Source organism: Microchirus variegatus (assembly GCF_963457635.1).
Source record: "Microchirus variegatus genome assembly, chromosome: 6".
In the NCBI taxonomy this organism is placed as follows: domain Eukaryota; kingdom Metazoa; phylum Chordata; class Actinopteri; order Pleuronectiformes; family Soleidae; genus Microchirus; species Microchirus variegatus.
In genome coordinates, this window is record NC_139807.1 from 12,221,612 (window position 1) to 12,242,381 (window position 20,770).

The window sequence follows — 20,770 nt, forward strand, 5'->3', positions numbered from 1 at the left end:
ATATTTCCACCAAATGCCAGTAGAAAACCAATATGAACAACCAAATAAACAAGAGACTAATCTTCCATGCATTTGACGAAAAAAGAGGGGGTCTGCATTTAAATGAAAAGACAAAATAAATCTATTTTAAATGGCACAATAGTAAAAAAAATCCCCACAGAACGCACTCATTATTGAACAGTGATAGTATCAGTCATTTCATTAGTAAAGAGTCCAGTAGAGATAATCAATTCACATAATATTTTGTTCTGAACTGTTTTTCATTGGAATAATATTGTCCTGACACTATTACAGATGCATGTGTAGTATTACTACAGATGATCTCTTGAATGTCAACTATAAAATATTTGGCTGTCAACAAATAAGCAACTCATTGCAAATTTAGATGTTTTGTTGACAAACATATTGTCAACAGACAAGAATTGATCATACGTATGATCATATGTTGATATGATCCTATTAACTTTCAGGTACCAGAAAAAAAATAGTCAACTAAGACACAATTGAAAGAGAAGTAGTTAAATGATGGTTAACTGAATGCAGAAATCACATCTGTAGTCAAATGGCATGTGTATATATCAGGTTAGGATTAGAATCTGGTGATCAGAGTTTAAGACTGAAAGAAAGAAACTGCTTTCAATGTGCAGTTTTTCAAATGCATTACCTAACTCAACTGGACAAGGTCTTCAATGTCTAACCCAGAAAAAACAATCAGCAAACTGTGATATAAAGGTTCTGGCAAATCCAAAACAGAAGTATACAACATGAATAATAAAGTTCAGCACCAAGGACAGAGACACAAGGACCACATTGCTGCACTGCAAGACCAGAGATAACTTTACTCTCACACATCAGCTTTTACAGGTGGAAATATAAAAATAGGTGAAGCAGATGATACACATATTCATACCTCAGGAGAAGCATCAAAGTCTCCAAAGACTTCAGCAAAGTCACTGGGACTTTTCCTCAGAGTCTGGTCAGCAGGCAGTGTGTTGTCATTGTAAGATGTCACAAACTTAAAGTCACTGGTTCTAGAACCTGTTGTCAGGTAGGCGTCATAATTGTAAGTACTGCGTAAAGTTCCTGTGCCGTCAACATCTGCGTAATTAGGAGGGAGATAAGCGCTGGGGATGGCGACTGCTCCGTCAAACAACAGTCTGGGCTTTCTCCTGCGACAGAACCTCACACCCAGGATGATGATGATGAAGGTCAGGAAAAAAGTGGACACAGACACCAGTGCGATGATCAGATAAGAGGTCAGTTTGGAATTCTTCTCATCATAAGAAATCTCCTTCAGTTCTGTGACCTCAGCCAAGTTATCAGAAATTATTAAATACATGGAGCAGGTGGCAGAGAGAGAGGGCTGTCCGTTATCTTTCACCGCCACAATAAGGTTCTGTTTCATGCTGTCAGATTCAGAAATATCCCGCTGTGTCCTGATCTCTCCACTGTGGACACCTATAGTGAAAAGTCCAGGGTCAGTGGATGTAACTATATGATAGGACAGCCAGGCGTTCTGTCCAGAGTCCGCGTCCACTGCTATCACTTTAGACACCAGAGAGCCTCCGTGTGCAGCTTTGGGGACCAGCTCGGTCATGAAGGAGTTTCCCTCCAGGGCGGGATACAGTATCTGAGGAGAGTTGTCGTTCACATCAGATATGAAGACACTGACGGTCACGTTACTGCTGAGTGGAGGAGAACCGTTGTCTCTGGCCATCACCTGGACTTTGAAGCTCCTCAACTGTTCATAATCAAACGACCTCACAGCGTGTATTACCCCCGTGTCTCCGTTCACTGATACATAGGAGGACACCCGGGCACCGTTCACCTCACCAGGTAACAGAGAATAAATCACTGTGCCGTTTTGTCTCCAGTCGGGGTCTCGAGCAGTAACGGAACATAAAGTGGAGCCAGGTTTGTTATTTTCAGTCACATATGCGCTGTAGGACTGTTCCTCAAACACAGGTGGGTTGTCGTTGATATCAGCTACAGATAACTGAACAGTTTTAGAGGAGGACAGAGGTGGAGAGCCCTCGTCAGTGGCACTGATTGTAATGTTGTAATCAGACACTAGTTCACGGTCCAGTTGACCTGTGGTCACCAGAGAATAATAGTTTTTAACAGAGGGAACTAACTTAAAAGGAACATTTTGCTGAATGGAGCAGTGGACCTGTCTGTTTTTCTCTGAGTCTCTGTCCTGCACGTTAATGAGGCCCACCTCTGTACCAGGTGTGGTGTTTTCTGGTATGGGGTTAGTCAGAGACTTTACATTAACTACAGGAGCGTTGTCATTCATATCAGTAATGGAAATTATTAACTTAGCATAAGAAGAAAGTCCTAACCCATCTTTGGCTTTAACTCGTATTTCAAATGATGTAGTAGTTTCATAATCAACTTCTCCAATTACTCGTATCTCACCTAGTTTACGGTCAATACCAAATCTCTTCTTCACACTCTCAGTTACATGTCCAAAGTCATATGTCACATCTCCATTGACTCCCTCGTCTGCATCAGTCGCGCTCACAGTGACCACTACAGTATCTACAGGAGAGTTTTCAGGCAGACTGGCTTTATAAACGGCCTGACTGAACAATGGGGCGTTATCATTAGCATCCAGCACAGTGACGTGTATGACTACAGTACCTGATCTCTGAGGAGAACCACCATCTAGAGCTGTGAGGAGCAAATTAATGTCTCCTTGTTTTTCTCGATCGAGCTCTTTGTCAAGAACAAGCTCGACTGTGTTTCCATTTGCAGCTAAAATAAAATGATCATTCTTCTTCAGGCTGTACTGTTGAACTGAATTCTGTCCTACATCCGCATCATGCGCCTCCTCTATCACAAAACGAGCTCCTCTGACTGTGGATTCTTGAATTTCTAGATCGATAGAGTCGTCATTAAATTGTGGTGAATTATCATTTATATCTTGGATGTGAAGATTAATCCGGTGGAGCTCAATTGGATTCTCCAGCAGAAGCTCATATTTTATGATGCACGAAGCCTTTTCGTCACAGAGCTCCTCTCGGTCAATCCTTTCTGCCACAACCAGATCTCCGCTGCTCAGGTTTATGTCACAGTAACGTTTATCAGTCCCATCGGCGTCAATGCGGGGTCTTTTGTTAGCAAGTGCGCCCGTTTCCAGCCCGAGATTCTTTGCTATAGTCCCAATCACAGACCCTCGTTTCATCTCCTCCGGAAAAGAAAAGCTCATGTCGCCATCCGCGATACGGAAAAACAGGAGGAGAAAATAGAAGCAGCTCGACTGAAACATGGTCTTTGAATCCATCAAACAAGAAGACTCCGAAGAAAAAGTAAAACACAATTTTACCCCAAAGGCTGAAAGCAACACCAAATCAGCGCGACTGTGCTGATCTGTTAACCGGTTAATATGAGTCTAAGAACGTCTGTCCACAAAGGATAGATGCATTCTAATATCGTAAAGCTGGTGTACAGCGACACCGTGAGTTGAGTGTAACAATTACACTCATTTTGTAAAAGTCAAAGTGAATCCTGTTAGAAACAGTTTAAGACTGCAAAAACGCACACACCGTTCATAACAAAACACAACGTGTAATAACTGTGGTGATTATAAACAGAACCACTCATAAAATATACACATGTAGTTCTGTGCATTTGCGAAAAATCTGCATCAAGATGAAGAAAGTACAGACATTTTAGGACATATTATGTCCCAATACTTCCACACGGTGATACTCTATAATAGTACCTGCCATTGCATAGGCACCAGTATCTAACCTGATTTGTATCAAATACACAAGAAAAAAAAATAAAAAGTCACAATTGTATGTTCATGATATATATGCTGTAATATTCTGCAACACTGGAGTATTTTTTTAGATAAGTAATGCAATGTCTGCATTAGAAGACCTGGTTGTAGTCCATGTTGTATATATGATATAGGAAAACTGTTATTTCTGTTCCTCAAAATTTGCTTTGTTAGGCAGAGCTGACATGTTGTAGTACAACTCTGATGTTTTAAATTATACCAATAATCAAAGAAGCAAGCAAAATCAGTGATCATAATATAACTTGATGGCCACAGCAGTACAAGTTTTTCAGACAAACCATCTTTCCACCAAATGCCAGTAGAAAACCAATACGAACAACCAAATAAAGAAGAGACTAATCTTCCATGCATTTGATGAAAAAAGAGGGCGTCTGCATTTAAATGAAAAGACAAAATAAATCTATTTTAAATGGCACTATAGTAAAAAGATAACCACAGAACTCACTCATTATTGAACAGTGATAGTATCAGTCAATTCATTAGTAAAGAGTCCAGTAGAGATAATCAATTCACACAACATTTTGTTCTGAACTGTTTTTCATTGGAATAATATTGTCCTGACACTATTACAGATGCATGTGTAGTATTACTACAGATGATCCCTTGAATGTCAACTATAAAATATTTGGCTGTCAACAAATAAGCAACTCATTGCAAATTTAGATGTTTAGTTGACAATAAACATATTGTCAACAGACCAGAATTGATCATACGTATGATCATATGTTGATATGATCCTATTAACTTTCAGTTACCAGAAAAAACATAGTTAACTAAGACACAATTGAAAGAGAAGTAGTTAAATGATGGTTAACTGAATGCAGAAATCACGTCTGTAGACAAATGGCATGTGTATATAAGGTTAGGATTAGAATCTGGTGATCAGGGTATAAGACTGAAAGAAAGAAACTGCTTTCAATGTGCAGTTTTTCAAATGCATTACCTAACTCAACTGGACAAGATCTTCAATGTCAAACCCAGAAAAACAATCAGCAAACTGTGATATAAAGGTTCTGGCAAATCCAAAACAGATGACTATGTTGCTTGTAAAAGTATACAACATGAATTATAAAGTTCAGCACCAAGGACAGACACACAAGGACCACATTCCTGCACTGCAAGACCAGAGATAACTTGACTCTCACACATCAGCTTTTAAAGGTGGAAATATAAACATAGGTGAAGCATGATGATACACATATTCATACCTCAGGAGAAGCATCAAAGTCTCCAAAGACTTCAGCAAAGTCACTGGGACTTTTCCTCAGAGTCTGGTCAGCAGGCAGTGTGTTGTCATTGTAAGATGTCACAAACTTAAAGTCACTGGTTCTGGAACCTGTTGTCAGATAGGCGTCATAATTGTAAGTGCTGCGTAAAGTTCCTGTGCCGTCAACATCTGCGTAATTGGGAGGGAGATAAGCGCTGGGGATGGCGACTGCTCCGTCAAACAACAGTCTGGGCTTTCTCCTGCGACAGAACCTCACACCCAGGATGATGATGATGAAGGTCAGGAAAAAAGTGGACACAGACACCAGTGCGATGATCAGATAAGAGGTCAGTTTGGAATTCTTCTCATCATAAGAAATGTCCTTCAGTTCTGTCACCTCAGCCAAGTTATCAGAAATAATTAAATACATGGAGCAGGTGGCAGAGAGAGAGGGCTGTCCGTTATCTTTCACCGCCACAATAAGGTTCTGTTTCATGCTGTCAGATTCTGAAATGTCCCGCTGTGTCCTGATCTCTCCACTGTGGACACCTATAGTGAAAAGTCCAGGGTCAGTGGATGTAACTATATGATAGGACAGCCAGGCGTTCTGTCCAGAGTCCGCGTCCACTGCTATCACTTTGGACACCAGAGAGCCTCCGTGTGCAGCTTTGGGGACCAGCTCGGTCATGAAGGAGTTTCCCTCCAGGGCGGGATACAGTATTTGAGGAGAGTTGTCGTTCACATCAGATATGAAGACACTGACGGTCACGTTACTGCTGAGTGGAGGAGAACCGTTGTCTCTGGCCATCACCTGGACTTTAAAGTTCCTCAGCTGTTCATAATCAAACGCCCTCACAGCGTGGATCACCCCCGTGTCTCCGTTCACTGATACATAGGAGGACACCGGGGCACCGTTCACCTCACCAGGTAACAGAGAATAAATCACTGTACCGTTTTGTCTCCAGTCGGGGTCTCGAGCAGTAACGGAACATAAAGTGGAGCCAGGTTTGTTATTTTCAGTCACATATGCGCTGTAGGACTGTTCCTCAAACACAGGTGGGTTGTCGTTGATGTCAGCTACAGATAACTGAACAGTTTTAGAGGAGGACAGAGGTGGAGAGCCCTCGTCAGTGGCACTGATTGTAATGTTGTAATCAGACACTAGTTCACGGTCCAGTTGTCCTGTTGTCACCAAAGAATAATAGTTTTTAATAGAAGGAACTAACTTAAAAGGAACATTTTGCTGAATGGAGCAGTGGACCTGTTTGTTTTTCTCTGAGTCTCTGTCCTGCACGTTAATGAGGCCCACCTCTGTACCAGGTGTGGTGTTTTCTGGTATGGGGTTAGTCAGAGATTTTACATTAACTACAGGGGCGTTGTCATTCATATCAGTGATCGAAATTATTACCTTAGCATAAGAGGACAGTCCTAACCCATCTTTCGCTTTAACGCGTATTTCAAATGATGTACTGGTTTCATAATCAACATCACCAATTACTCGTATCTGACCTAATTTACGGTCAATACTAAATATCTCCTTCACATCCTCAGTTACATGTTCAAAGTCATATGTCACATCTCCATTGACTCCCTCGTCTGCATCAGTCGCGCTCACAGTGACCACTACAGTATCTACAGGAGAGTTTTCAGGCAGACTGGCTTTATAAACGGCTTGACTGAACACTGGGGCGTTATCATTAGCATCCAGCACAGTGACGTGTATGACTACAGTACCTGATCTCTGAGGAGAACCACCATCTAGAGCTGTGAGGAGCAAATTAATGTCTCCTTGTTTTTCACGGTCGACCTCTTTGTCAAGAACAAGCTCGATTGTGTTTCCATCAGCAGCTAAAATAAAATTATCATTCTTCTTCAGGCTGTACTGTTGAACTGAATTCTGTCCTACATCCGCATCATGCGCCTCCCCTATCACAAAACGAGCTCCCCTGTATATGGATTCTCGAATTTCTAGATCGATGGAGTCGTCATTAAAATGTGGTGAATTATCATTAATATCTTGAATGTGAAGATTAATCCGGTGGAGCTCGAGTGGATTCTCCAGCAGAAGCTCGTATTTTATGATGCACGAAGCCTTTTCGCCACAAAGCTTCTCTCGGTCAATCCTTTCTGCCACAACCAGATCTCCGCTGCTTAGGTTTATGTCACAGTAACGTTTATCAGTCCCATCCGCGTCAATGCGGGCTCTCCTGTTAGCAAGTGCGACCGTCTCCAGTCCGAGATCCTTTGCTATATTCCCAATAACGAATCCTCGTTTCATCTCCTCCGGAAAAGAAAAGCTCATGTCGCCATCCGCGATACGGAAAAACAGGAGGAGAAAACAGAAGCAGCTCGACTGAAACATGGTCGTCTTTGAAACCACCAAATAAGAAGACTCGGAAGAATAAGTAAAAAAACTATTTTACCTCAAAGGTTGAACGCGACACCAAAACAGCGTGACTGTGCTTAAGTGTGAACCGGTTAATATGAGTTTAAGAACGTCTGTCCACAAAGGACAGATGCATTCTAATATCGTAAAGCTGGTGTACAGCGACACCGTGAGTTGAGTGTAACAATTACACTCATTTTGTAAAAGTCAAAGTGAATCCTGTTAGAAACAGTTTAAGACTGCAAAAACGCACACACCGTTCATAACAAAACACAACGTGTATTAACGGTGGTGTTTATAAACAGAACCACTCATAAAATATACACATGTATCTAGTTCCGTGCATTTGCGAAAAATCTGCATCAAGATGAAGAAAGTACAGACATTTTAGGACATATGTCCCTATACTTCCACACGGTGATAATAGTACCTGCCATTGCATAGCCACCGGTATCTAACCTGATTTGTATCAAATACACAAGAAAAAAAAAAAAAAGTCACAATTGTATATTCATTATATATATGCTGTAATATTCTGCAACACTGGAGTTTTTTTAGATAAGTAATGCAATGTCTGCATTAGAAGACCTGGTTGTAGTCCATGTTGTATATATGATATAAAAAAACTGTTATTTCTGTTCCTAAAAAAATTGCTTTGTTAGGCAGAGCTGACATGTTGCAGTACAACTCTGATGTTTTAAATTATACCAATAATCAAAAAAGCAAGCAAAATCAGTGATCATAATATAACTTGATGGCCACAGCATAGTTTTGCAGACAAACCATCTTTCCACCAAATGCCAGTAGAAAACCAATACGAACAACCAAATAAAGAAGAGACTAATCTTCCATGCATTTGATGAAAAAAGAGGGCGTCTGCATTTAAATGAAAAGACAAAATAAATCTATTTTTAATGGCACTATAGTAAAAAGACAACCACAGAACTCACTCATTATTGAACAGTGATAGTATCAGTCATTTCATTAGTAAAGAGTCCAGTAGAGATAATCAATTCACACAACATTTTGTTCTGAACTGTTTTTCATTGGAATAATATTGTCCTGACACTATTACTGATGCATGTGTAGTATTACTACAGATGATCTTTTGAATGTCAACTTATAATATTTGGCTGTCAACTAATAAGCAACTCATTGCAAATTTAGATGTTTAGTTGACAATAAACATATTGTCAACAGACCAGAATTGATCATACGTATGATCATATGTTGATATGATCCTATTAACTTTCAGGTACCAGAAAAAAAACATAGTCAACTAATACACAATTGAAAGAGAAGTAGTTAAATGATGGTTAACTGAATGCAGAAATCACATCTGTAGTCAAATGGCATGTGTATATATCAGGTTAGGATTCGAATCTGGTGATCAGAGTTTAAGACTGAAAGAAAGAAACTGCTTTCAATGTGCAGTTTTTCAAATGCATTACCTAACTCAACTGGACAAGGTCTTCAATGTCTAACCCAGAAAAAACAATCAGCAAACTGTGATATGAGGGTTCTGGCAAATCCAAAACAGTTGACTATGTTGCTTGCAAAAGTAAAAAACATGAATAATAAAGTTCAGCACCAAGGACAGAGACACAAGGACCACATAACTGCACAGCAAGACCAGAGATAACTTGACTCTCACACATCAGCTTTTACAGGTGGAAATATTAAAAATAGGTGAAGCATGATGATACACGTATTCATACCTCAGGAGAAGCATCAAAGTCTCCAAAGACTTCAGCAAAGTCACTGGGACTTTTCCTCAGAGTCTGGTCAGCAGGCAGTGTGTTGTCATTGTAAGATGTCACAAACTTAAAGTCACTGGTTCTAGAACCTGTTGTCAGGTAGGAGTCATAATTGTAAGTGCTGCGTAAAGTTCCTGTGCCGTCAACATCTGTGTAATTAGGAGGGAGATAAGCGCTGGGGATGGCGACTGCTCCGTCAAACAACAGTCTGGGCTTTCTCCTGCGACAAAACCTCACACCCAGGATGATGATGATGAAGGTCAGGAAAAAAGTGGACACAGACACGAGAGCGATGATCAGATAAGAGGTCAGTTTGGAATTCTTCTCATCATAAGAAATCGCCTTCAGTTCTGTCACCTCAGCCAAGTTATCAGAAATAATTAAATACATGGAGCAGGTGGCAGAGAGAGAGGGTTGTCCGTTATCTTTCACCGCCACAATAAGGTTCTGTTTCATGCTGTCAGATTCTGAAATGTCCCGCTGTGTCCTGATCTCTCCACTGTGGACACCAATACTGAAAAGTCCCGCGTCAGTGGATGTAACTATATGATAGGACAGCCAGGCGTTCTGTCCAGAGTCCGCGTCCACTGCTATCACTTTGGACACCAGAGAGCCTCCGTGTGCAGCTTTGGGGACCAGCTCGGTCATGAAGGAGTTTCCCTCCAGGGCGGGATACAGTATCTGAGGAGAGTTGTCGTTCACATCAGATATGAAGACACTGACGGTCACGTTACTGCTGAGTGGAGGAGAACCGTTGTCTCTGGCCATCACCTGGACTTTAAAGTTCCTCAACTGTTCATAATCAAACGACCTCACAGCGTGGATCACCCCCGTGTCTCCGTTCACTGATACATAGGAGGACACCGGGGCACCGTTCACCTCACCAGGTAACAGAGAATAAATCACTGTACCGTTTTGTCTCCAGTCGGGGTCTCGAGCAGTAACGGAACATAAAGTGGAGCCAGGTTTGTTATTTTCAGTCACATATGCGCTGTAGGACTGTTCCTCAAACACAGGTGGGTTATCGTTGATGTCAGCTACAGATAACTGAACAGTTTTAGAGGAGGACAAAGGTGGAGAGCCCTCGTCAGTGGCACTGATTGTAATGTTGTAATCAGACACTAGTTCACGGTCCAGTTGTCCTGTGGTCACCAGAGAATAATAGTTTTTAACAGAAGGAACTAACTTAAAAGGGACATTTTGCTGAATGAAGCAGTGGACCTGTCTGTTTTTCTCTGAGTCTCTGTCCTGCACGTTAATGAGGCCAACCTCTGTACCGGGTGTGGTGTTTTCTGGTATGGGGTTAGTCAGAGACTTTACATTTACTACAGGGGCGTTGTCATTCATGTCAGTAATCGAAATGATGGCCTTAGCATAAGAAGAAAGCCCTAACCCATCTTTGGCTTTAAGTCGTATTTCAAATGATGTACTAATTTCATAATCAACTTCACCAATTACTCGTATCTCACCTAATTTGCGGTCAATACTAAATCTCTTCTTCACACTCTCAGATACATGTTCAAAGTCATATGTCACATCTCCATTGACTCCCTCGTCTGCATCAGTCGCGCTCACAGTGACCACTATAGTATCTACAGGAGAGTTTTCAGGCAGACTGGCTTTATAAACGGCCTGACTGAACACTGGGGCGTTATCATTAGCATCCAGCACAGTGACGTGTATGACTACAGTACCTGATCTCTGAGGAGAACCACCATCTAGAGCTGTGAGGAGCAAATTCATTTCCCCTTGTTTTTCACGATCCACCTCTTTGTCAAGAACAAGCTCGACTGTGTTTCCATCAGCAGCTAAAATAAAATTATCATTCTTCTTCAGGCTGTACTGTTGAACTGAATTCTGTCCTACATCCGCATCATGCGCCTCCCCTATCACAAAACGAGCTCCCCTGACTGCGGATTCTCGAATTTCTAGATTGATAGAGTCGTCATTAAATTGTGGTGAATTATCATTAATATCTTGAATGTGAAGATTAATCCGGTGGAGCTCAATTGGATTCTCCAGCAGAAGCTCGTACTTTATGATGCACGAAGATTTTTCTTCACAAAGCTCCTCTCGGTCAATCCTGTCTGCCACAAACAGATCTCCGCTGCTTAGGTTTATGTCACAGTAACGTTTATCAGTCCCATCGGCGTCAATGCGGGGTCTTCTGTTTGAGAGTTCAGTCAGTTTGAGCCCGAGATCCTTTGCTATATTTCCAATTACGAATCCTCGCTTCATCTCCTCTGGAAAAGAAAAGCTCATGTCGCCATCCACGATACGGAAAAACAGGAGGAGAAAATAGAAGCAGCGCGGCTGAAACAAAGTCGTCTTTGAAACCATCATCAAGCTTGAAAACTCCAAATAATCAGTAAAACACAATTTTACCCCAAAGGCTGAAAGCTACACCAAAACAGCGCGACTGTGCTGATCTGTTCGATGGTTAATGTGAGTCTAAGAACGTCTGTCCACAAAGGATAGGCGTATTCTAATATCGTAAAGCTGGTGTACAGCGACACCGTGAGTTGAGTGTAACAGTTACACTCAGTTTAAAAAGTCGAAGGATATACAGTCAGAATTACATTACTTGTAGCCAAAACATATTTACACAGTTTTTATATCAACACACACACATTAAGCTATAGCTGTGATGTTTACCAACGGAACCACTTTGAATCTGGTGCACATACAAAATCTACATGTATTTAGGTCAGTGTATTTACAAAAACGCCATCAAGAAAAGGACAGTACAGACATACAGTATGTCCCGACGTATACATTATATTAGAATTGTAGCTGCTATAACTTTTGTATGAAAAAAGCCAATAACGCCAAATAGTTTTTTTGTATATATGTTGCAATATTCTGTAAAAATGCATTAATATTTACAACATAAAAATGCCAAGTTAAATAACACAGGCGGCACAAACATAAGGAGAAGATGAACTGGAGTCAGGCAGATACTTATCTCGCCATTTCTACATTTTGATTTAAAAAAAGGAAACCATCTCAAGGAACAGCAGAAAGATGCTGTGACATAGAACTAATAACAATTCTTCAAGGATGCCAAGGATAAAAAAACAAGCAAAAGCACTGATGATATTATCGTTTGATTGCCACCGAACATTATAACCTTTATAGACAAACCATATTCCCTTCAAATGCCTGTTAAGCAGAAAAAAAAAATCCTATATGAGCAACCAAATAAACAAGAAACTAAACTTCCGTACATTTGAATGAAAAGACAAATGTATCATGGTAAAAATAGCAATATAACTCACTGACTATTGAACTTGATTCTATTGTGAATTAATATCTCTGTCCTGTACAGACTAAACATGCAGCAATCTTGAGATGACAATTCAGTTATTTTATGAATTTAAGGTATCACTTCCTTTTTTATGGTTCATTGTTGACGTTTTACAAGTAATCAACATGTATTTAGTATCATGTCATTAGATAATCAATTGACACTTATTTTATACCTACTGTTCTCAATTGTTTTTCATTTTAATTAGTAACATTTAAAGATGCATGTTACTACAGAGCGTCTGTTGAATGTCAACTGTACAATAGCCGACTGTTCAACAAGTGAGTAACTAATTGCCAGCTCATCTATAATGTGATGTGTCCTTGACCACAAACATACCGTCAACAGATAATTAAGAATTGCTCATACGTATGATCATATTTTGATATGATCCGATTAAATTTCAGATGACAGAAAAAAATGATAGTCAACTAAAAGGATGATGTCACGATCTCAAAGGAAGTAGTTGAATGATGGTTAAACGGTCAGTGCAGAAATGGCATTTATCCTAAACAAGCACATGTGTATGGAGTTAAGAGCACAATTAAAGAAAGAAAGACACCACTTTCTCAAAATCTAAGGTTTTTCAACTGCATCACAAAACTAAACTGGAAAATCTCTTCAGCGCCTGGCCCGGAAACAATAGAGGAAGTATGATATACTGTACAAGCTTTGGTAAATCCAAAACCGATGTCTATGATGCTCTCTAAAGACCAAACGTTGAATAGTAACGTTCAGCACCAAGGACAGAGACACAAGGGTAACTTCCATGCACTGCAAGAACAGAGACAGGATAATTTATTCTTAGGACATCGTTTTTTGGCAAAACATTATATGGCATCTATCCCTACCTCAGGAGAAGCATCACAGTCTCCAAACACGTCAGCAAAGTCACTGGGACTTTTCCTCAGAGTCTGGTCAGCAGGCAGTGTGTTGTCATTGTAAGATGTCACAAACTTAAAGTCACTGGTTCTAGAACCTGTTGTCAGGTAGGCGTCATAATTGTAAGTGCTGCGTAAAGTTCCTGTGCCATCAACATCTGCGTAATTAGGAGGGAGATAAGCGCTGGGGATGGCGACTGCTCCGTCAAACAACAGTCTGGGCTTTCTCCTGCGACAGAACCTCACACCCAGGATGATGATGATGAAGGTCAGGAAAAAAGTGGACACTGACACCAGTGCGATGATCAAATAAGAGGTCAGTTTGGAATTCTTCTCATCATGAGAAATCTCCTTCAGTTCTGTCACCTCAGCCAAGTTATCAGAAATAATTAAATACATGGAGCAGGTGGCAGAGAGAGAGGGCTGTCCGTTATCTTTCACCGCCACAATAAGGTTCTGTTTCATGCTGTCAGATTCTGAAATGTCCCGCTGTGTCCTGATCTCTCCACTGTGGACACCTATAGTGAAAAGTCCCGGATCAGTGGATTTAACTATATGATAGGACAGCCAGGCGTTCTGTCCAGAGTCCGCGTCCACTGCTATCACTTTGGACACCAGAGAGCCTCCGTGTGCAGCTTTGGGGACCAGCTCGGTCATGAAGGAGTTTCCCTCCAGGGCGGGATACAGTATCTGAGGAGAGTTGTCGTTCACGTCAGATATGAAGACACTGACGGTCACGTTGCTGCTGAGTGGAGGAGAACCGTTGTCTCTGGCCATCACATGGACTTTAAAGATCCTCAGCTGTTCATAATCAAACGACCTCACAGCGTGGATCACCCCCGTGTCTCCGTTCACTGATACATAGGAGGACACCGGGGCACCGTTCACCTCACCAGGTAACAGAGAATAAATCACAGTACCGTTTTGTCTCCAGTCGGGGTCTCGAGCAGTAACGGAACATAAAGTGGAGCCAGGTTTGTTATTTTCAGTCACATATGCGCTGTAGGACTGTTCCTCAAACACAGGTGGGTTGTCGTTGATGTCAGCTACAGATAACTGAACAGTTTTAGAGGAGGACAGAGGTGGAGAGCCCTCGTCAGTGGCACTGATTGTAATGTTGTAATCAGACACTAGTTCACGGTCCAGTTGTCCTGTGGTCACCAGAGAATAATAGTTTTTAATAGAAGGAACTAACTTAAAAGGGACATTTTGTTGAATGGAGCAGCGGACCTTTTGGTTATTGTCCGAATCTGCATCCTGTACATTAATGATGCCCACCTCTGTACCAGGTGTCACATTCTCAGGAACACCATTTGCCAGGGACTTTACATAGATTACAGGTATGTTGTCATTGACATCGGTGACATCAATGGTAACTCTTGTGTATGAAGATAATCCTAAACCATCCTTTGCTTTAATGCGCAAATCATATGACGCAACAGTCTCAAAGTCAATCGCACCATTTACTTTTATGATGCCGTTTTTACGATCAATTATAAACACTTTCTTAACATCCTCAGTTACATGTCCAAAGTCATATGTCACATCTCCATTGACTCCCTCGTCTGCATCAGTCGCGCTCACAGTGACCACTACAGTATCTACATGAGAGTTTTCAGGCAGACTGGCTTTATAAACGGCCTGACTGAACACTGGGGCGTTATCATTAGCATCCAGCACAGTGACGTGTATGACTACAGTACCTGATTTCTGAGGAGAACCACCATCTAGAGCTGTGAGGAGCAAATTAATCTCTCCTTGTTTTTCGCGATCGAGTTCTTTATTAAGAACAAGCTCGACCGTGTTTCCATTAGCAGCCAAAATGAAATGATCATTCTTCTTCAGGTTGTACTGTTGAACTGAATTCTGTCCCACATCCGCATCGTGCGCCTCCTCTATCACAAAACGAGCTCCCCTGACTGTCGACTCTTGAATCTCTATGTTGATTCTTTCTTCGTTAAACTGTGGTGAATTATCATTAATATCTTGAATGTGTAGAACAAATGGATGCAGTTCCAGAGGATTCTCGAGTACGAGGTCGCGTTTTAGTACACACGACAGCTTTTCTCCACAAAGCTCCTCCCGATCAATTCTGTCGGCAACAATTAAATCCCCGGTACTGAAACTGATATCACAATAGCGTTTGCGATTCCCTGCAGCATCAACACGCATATTTCTCGCAGATAATTTGCTTAGGTCCAGGTTGAGATCCTTCGCTATATTCCCAATAAGAGATCCGCGCTTCATTTCCTCTTGAAAGGAATAATTCACGTCACCGTTTGCAGCGCTCCACAATAAAAACAAAAGAAAGCAGCTGATTTGGCGCTCCATCACAGCAATGAGTCTGTTGCAGAGAAACGGTACCGTTTATGTTCAGTAACAGTTGTATTCTTCAGACCAAAAAATAATCGACTGATGTCCACCGTTACGCTATTCCCAATGCGTACAAGGAAAACGCCTAAAACCCTTCCTCTCTGTCGGTCTGCACACAAGAGGGTGGAGTGGAAATGTTGAATGTATGTTAGTGAATAGCGACACCACGAGGACAAATGTTGATACGACAGACTTTAAACAACAACACAATCTTGAAACTATACATATCAATTTATCTATGAACATATGCAATATCATAAAAAGTATATGCATGTAGTAATTATAAGATCAGACATGAGTATCACTCATCAACTTGAAACATTACAGCTATTTTCCAGAGGAATAGAGTAGGAACATATATCTTGCTGGAATTAAAATGTTGTCACCTCAGAACATTTTACAATGAAGACTGTGTTAAACTGTGCCTCTGATATACTTGTCAGCTGGAGGACTATACAATTCAAAAAAATGATGCTGCAATCATCATGCTAGACAAAAACTGAATATATCCTCCAAACAAAATATTGTCCAATTTCAACAAATAATCTGGAAAGACGTGCTACATGAAATATGACCTGACAGAAATATGTTGGGATGATACTAGACCTTTAATTTGCTTTATAACAACATGTCTGACGGAGCATCATATGTCTACACAACCAAAATGTACATTTACCGAAGCAAAACCATCACAATTCTGTATATTTGACAGATGATCACATTAGCCTTTCCACAGCACACTCCTGAAAATGATACAGCCATATGGCAATGTCCACAATCACAGCACTCACACTCAACCCCAAGCTCCTAATGTTTGTGTGATTAAAGGACAGCAGATTTAATGTTGTAAGATGATTTTCACATTGTTAAAATTAAATCGCAGGATGTTTACTATCAATGTCTCAAAAAAATGGTCCGTGAGAGTGTGAGCCACACACTTGATCCGATTTGCCAATATGTTGAAAGAAAGGTAAACAGACAGACAGAAAGAAAAAAAGAAAACAATAATTTCCCTCAGTTTGTACTAAGTAGTGTAATAGTACTATTTACAACTGAAATCTCAAAACACATATGGTATCTGAAATTGCATTGGAAATACATAGCAACACAAGTAAGGGGTGGAAAACAAATAAAGCTTCGGCCAAAGAGACCATTACCAAACCAAGTAAAACAATTTATCAATAATCCAAATACTGCTCTTCCACAAACCAAACCTAGGAGCGTTAATAAATGGAGCATCTTGCATTTAAAGCAGATTGGACCAAGGATGTATTCCAACAACAATCATTGTATGCTGATAAATACCACACATATTTTTGTTAAGTTTCAACTCGGGCATGGAACTAAAACAAAAACGATACCAAAAGTACACCAGGGTAGGGTAATGAAAAGATTCAGCACCAAGGACAGAGAATGGAATAAGTAATCACTTGAAAGAGCAAACGTTTTACTATTTAATTTTATAAAGCATTACATCCATGCATGCTCAATTGCGTATTGCCAAATTTGCTCAATGTATTTTAGGAAATAAAAACTACTACTACTACTAATAATAAAAATAATGAAGTAAATAATAGTGCAGTTATTTTTAGAACGACACTCACCGACACAAGTAACTTTGTTGCAAACTTTTGTAGTATTAAATACTTACTGTAAACACAGTAACGCACAACCAAAGAATAAACCAAGTAGCCTGAAATAGTTATTTATGGTGGGACTACAAAACACAGATTCCTACCTCAGGAGAAGCATCACAGTCTCCAAACACATCAGCAAAGTCACTGGGACTTTTCCTCAGAGTCTGGTCAGCAGGCAGTGTGGTGTCATTGTAAGATGTCACAAACTTAAAGTCACTGGTTCTAGAACCTGTTGTCAGGTAGGCGTCATAATTGTAAGTGCTGCGTAAAGTTCCTGTGCCGTCAACATCTGCGTAATTAGGAGGGAGATAAGCGCCCGGGATGGCGACTGCTCCGTCAAACAACAGTCTGGGCTTTCTCCTGCGACAAAACCTCACACCCAGGATGATGATTATGAAGGTCAGGAAAAAAGTGGACACAGACACCAGTGCGATGATCAGATAAGAGGTCAGTTTGGAATTCTTCTCATCATAAGAAATCTCCTTCAGTTCTGTCACCTCAGCCAAGTTATCAGAAATAATTAAATACATGGAGCAGGTGGCAGAGAGAGAGGGCTGTCCGTTATCTTTCACCGCCACAATAAGGTTCTGTTTCATGCTGTCAGATTCTGAAATGTCCCGCTGTGTCCTGATCTCTCCACTGTGGACACCAATAGTGAACAGTCCTGGGTCAGTGGATGTAACTATATGATAGGACAGCCAGGCGTTCTGTCCAGAGTCCGCGTCCACTGCTATCACTTTGGACACCAGAGAGCCTCCGTGTGCAGCTTTGGGGACCAGCTCGGTCATGAAGGAGTTTCCCTCCAGGGCGGGATACAGTATCTGAGGAGAGTTGTCGTTCACATCAGATATGAAGACACTGACGGTCACGTTACTGCTGAGTGGAGGAGAACCGTTGTCTCTGGCCATCACCTGGACTTTAAAGCTCCTCAACTGTTCATAATCAAACGACCTCACAGCGTGGATCACCCCCGTGTCTCCGTTCACTGATACATAGGAGGACACCGGGGCACCGTTCACCTCACCAGGTAACAGAGAATAAATCACTGTACCGTTTTGTCTCCAGTCGGGGTCTCGAGCAGTAACGGAACATAAAGTGGAGCCAGGTTTGTTATTTTCAGTCACATATGCGCTGTAGGACTGTTCCTCAAACACAGGTGGGTTGTCGTTGATGTCAGCTACAGATAACTGAACAGTTTTAGAGGAGGACAGAGGTGGAGAGCCCTCGTCAGTGGCACTGATTGTAATGTTGTAATCAGACACTAGTTCACGGTCCAGTTGTCCTGTGGTCACCAGAGAATAATAGTTTTTAATCGAAGGAACTAACTTAAAAGGGATATTTTGCTGAATGGAGCAGCGGACCTGTCTGTTTTTCTCTGAGTCTCTGTCCTGCACGTTAATGATGCCCACCTCTGTACCAGGTGACACGTTCTCAGGTATGGGGTCAGTCAGTGATTTCAGGAATATAACTGGAACATTGTCATTTATATCAGTAATTTCAATTATTAGGGTTGCATATGACGCCAACCCCAGACCATCTTTGGCGCTGACCTGCAGTTCATACAAAGACTCTCTTTCATAGTCAATAGCTCCAGCAACTGTAACATCACCTGTTTTAGGGTTTAAAAGGAAAACTTGGTTTTCATCTGAGACACGATCAAATCCATACGCAACTTCACCGTTCACACCCTCGTCTGAATCCGTTGCACTAAGTGTGATCACCTGTGTGTCCAGAGGGGAGTTTTCAGGGAGAGTAGCTTTATAGACTGTCTCACTAAACACAGGTGCATTATCATTAGCATCCAGCACAGTGACGTGTATGGTTACGGTGCCTGACCTCTGAGGAGATCCACCATCAAATGCTGTAAGCAACAGCATAATCTCATTGTTATCCTCTCTGTCTAATTCTTTGTCTAAGACCAATTCACCATATTTTCTCCCAATACCCTTTGACTTCACATTTAGACTGAAGTGATTATTCTGCTGTAGTGAGTAGCCCTGGACAGCATTTTCCCCGATGTCTCCATCGTGCGCCTCATCCAGCAAGAAACGCGCACCCTTGTCTGCAGATTCCCGAATTTCGATCTTAAGCTAATCTTCTTTAAAAAGCGGAGCATTATCATTTATATCCTGAACATGGATATTAATACGGTGAAGCTCTAACGGAGTTTCAAGCACAAGTTCCTGTTTCAGAACACACGATGCCTTTTTCGCACAAAGCCCTTCTCTGTCAATCCGTTCTTGTACAATCAGGTCTCCAGTATTGAGGTTCACACTGCAATATTTAACACCGTTATCCTCAGTATCAATACGAGCTTTTCGAGCTGACAGTCTGCCCAAATCAAGTCCCAAATCTTTTGCAACATTTCCGATCACAGATCCACGTTTCATCTCTTCCGGAACAGAATAGCTCACGTCACCATAGACGGAGAGGAAAGCCAGAAAAATCAAAGGAAGGCCGCGGTGCAGCGAAAATATACCGTTATCCATTGTTGCTGAGAAAAGGAGCATATATCCAGGTTGGAAATATCAGTGAGACATCAGTGAATTGTTCCAGAAAACGCAAATAAGCAGACAAAAACGCAGCAGCTCTTTTTTAACTGCGGCACAAAGCCACTAGGATCTATGTTCGTTGATTTAAAAAAAAAAGGGGTGGAGGACGACTTCTTGTTTACTGGTACATACTGACACCATGAGTATTTGTTAGGTATAACAAGACGGGGTTTTCTCTGTAGTTTGTGCAAATCAGAGGCGGGGTATTCTTTATATCTTAAATTTGGAAGAAAGCTAATGTCCAAAAAAACTTTGTCAAAATGTATAATATTATAATGATACTTTTGTTGTATTTGTGCACCTTTGTCTTCCTTTGCTGCTGTGAAAAAATACTCAGCACGTTGTCATTTTGAGACTCTCAAAACGTAATAATGTACTTTGATATGTGATGCTGTACAAGACGCACTGTAAACTCTGCTTTCAAACATACCACTAAGTCTAAAACTCTTAAACCTTGAGTTAACACATGTACTGCAACACATGTGATCTATTACACTGTCATAAACCTTGAAATGTTAGTCAAAATTTCAGTGTTTTTTTTTTTTTTTAATGTATGATTAATTATATATAATTAACACAATATTACATAGAAAAAAACATTAGACATTACTGATGTATTTTTAAAGATGGTGTGTGTTTTTGCTTAAAAGTACATGATTCAACTCCAAAGTTAGGCAAAAATATACAAAGCAGATAGAAAAATAATAATTGGAGAAGTGAGGATTGCTTTTAAATGTATAACTGTTACTTAAAACTGTATAAACGGACAACAATAGTTTTGCCAAACTGTCCTGACAAAATGCAAGAACAATACTTTGCCCTGGTAGTCATTGATCTTGTCAGTTTGTACAGCAAGGTTTGT

At 40.9% G+C, this 20,770-nt stretch overlaps 3 protein-coding genes across 3 annotated transcripts; all 3 read right to left on the reverse strand.

Annotated features, from left to right (window-relative positions):
- Positions 1 to 904: 904 nt before the first annotated feature.
- On the reverse strand, positions 905 to 7,377 carry LOC310928821 (protocadherin gamma-A11-like; the record flags this gene model as incomplete). Its single annotated transcript, XM_083891472.1, has 2 exons — positions 905 to 2,739; positions 6,816 to 7,377. The coding sequence occupies 2 exons, from the start codon at positions 7,375 to 7,377 to the stop codon at positions 905 to 907; spliced, it is 2,397 nt and encodes a 798-aa protein (XP_083747598.1).
- Positions 7,378 to 9,113: 1,736 nt separating this feature from the next.
- Positions 9,114 to 11,498, reverse strand: LOC310928822 (protocadherin gamma-A11-like; the record flags this gene model as incomplete). Its single annotated transcript, XM_083891473.1, has 1 exon — positions 9,114 to 11,498. One exon carries the CDS (start codon positions 11,496 to 11,498, stop codon positions 9,114 to 9,116), a length of 2,385 nt encoding a protein of 794 aa, XP_083747599.1.
- A 1,797-nt stretch (positions 11,499 to 13,295) lies between these two features.
- On the reverse strand, positions 13,296 to 19,845 carry LOC310928823 (protocadherin gamma-A11-like; the record flags this gene model as incomplete). The annotated part of the gene is made up of 2 exons (XM_083891474.1): positions 13,296 to 15,499; positions 19,647 to 19,845. The coding sequence occupies 2 exons, from the start codon at positions 19,843 to 19,845 to the stop codon at positions 13,296 to 13,298; spliced, it is 2,403 nt and encodes an 800-aa protein (XP_083747600.1).
- Positions 19,846 to 20,770: the final 925 nt, after the last annotated feature.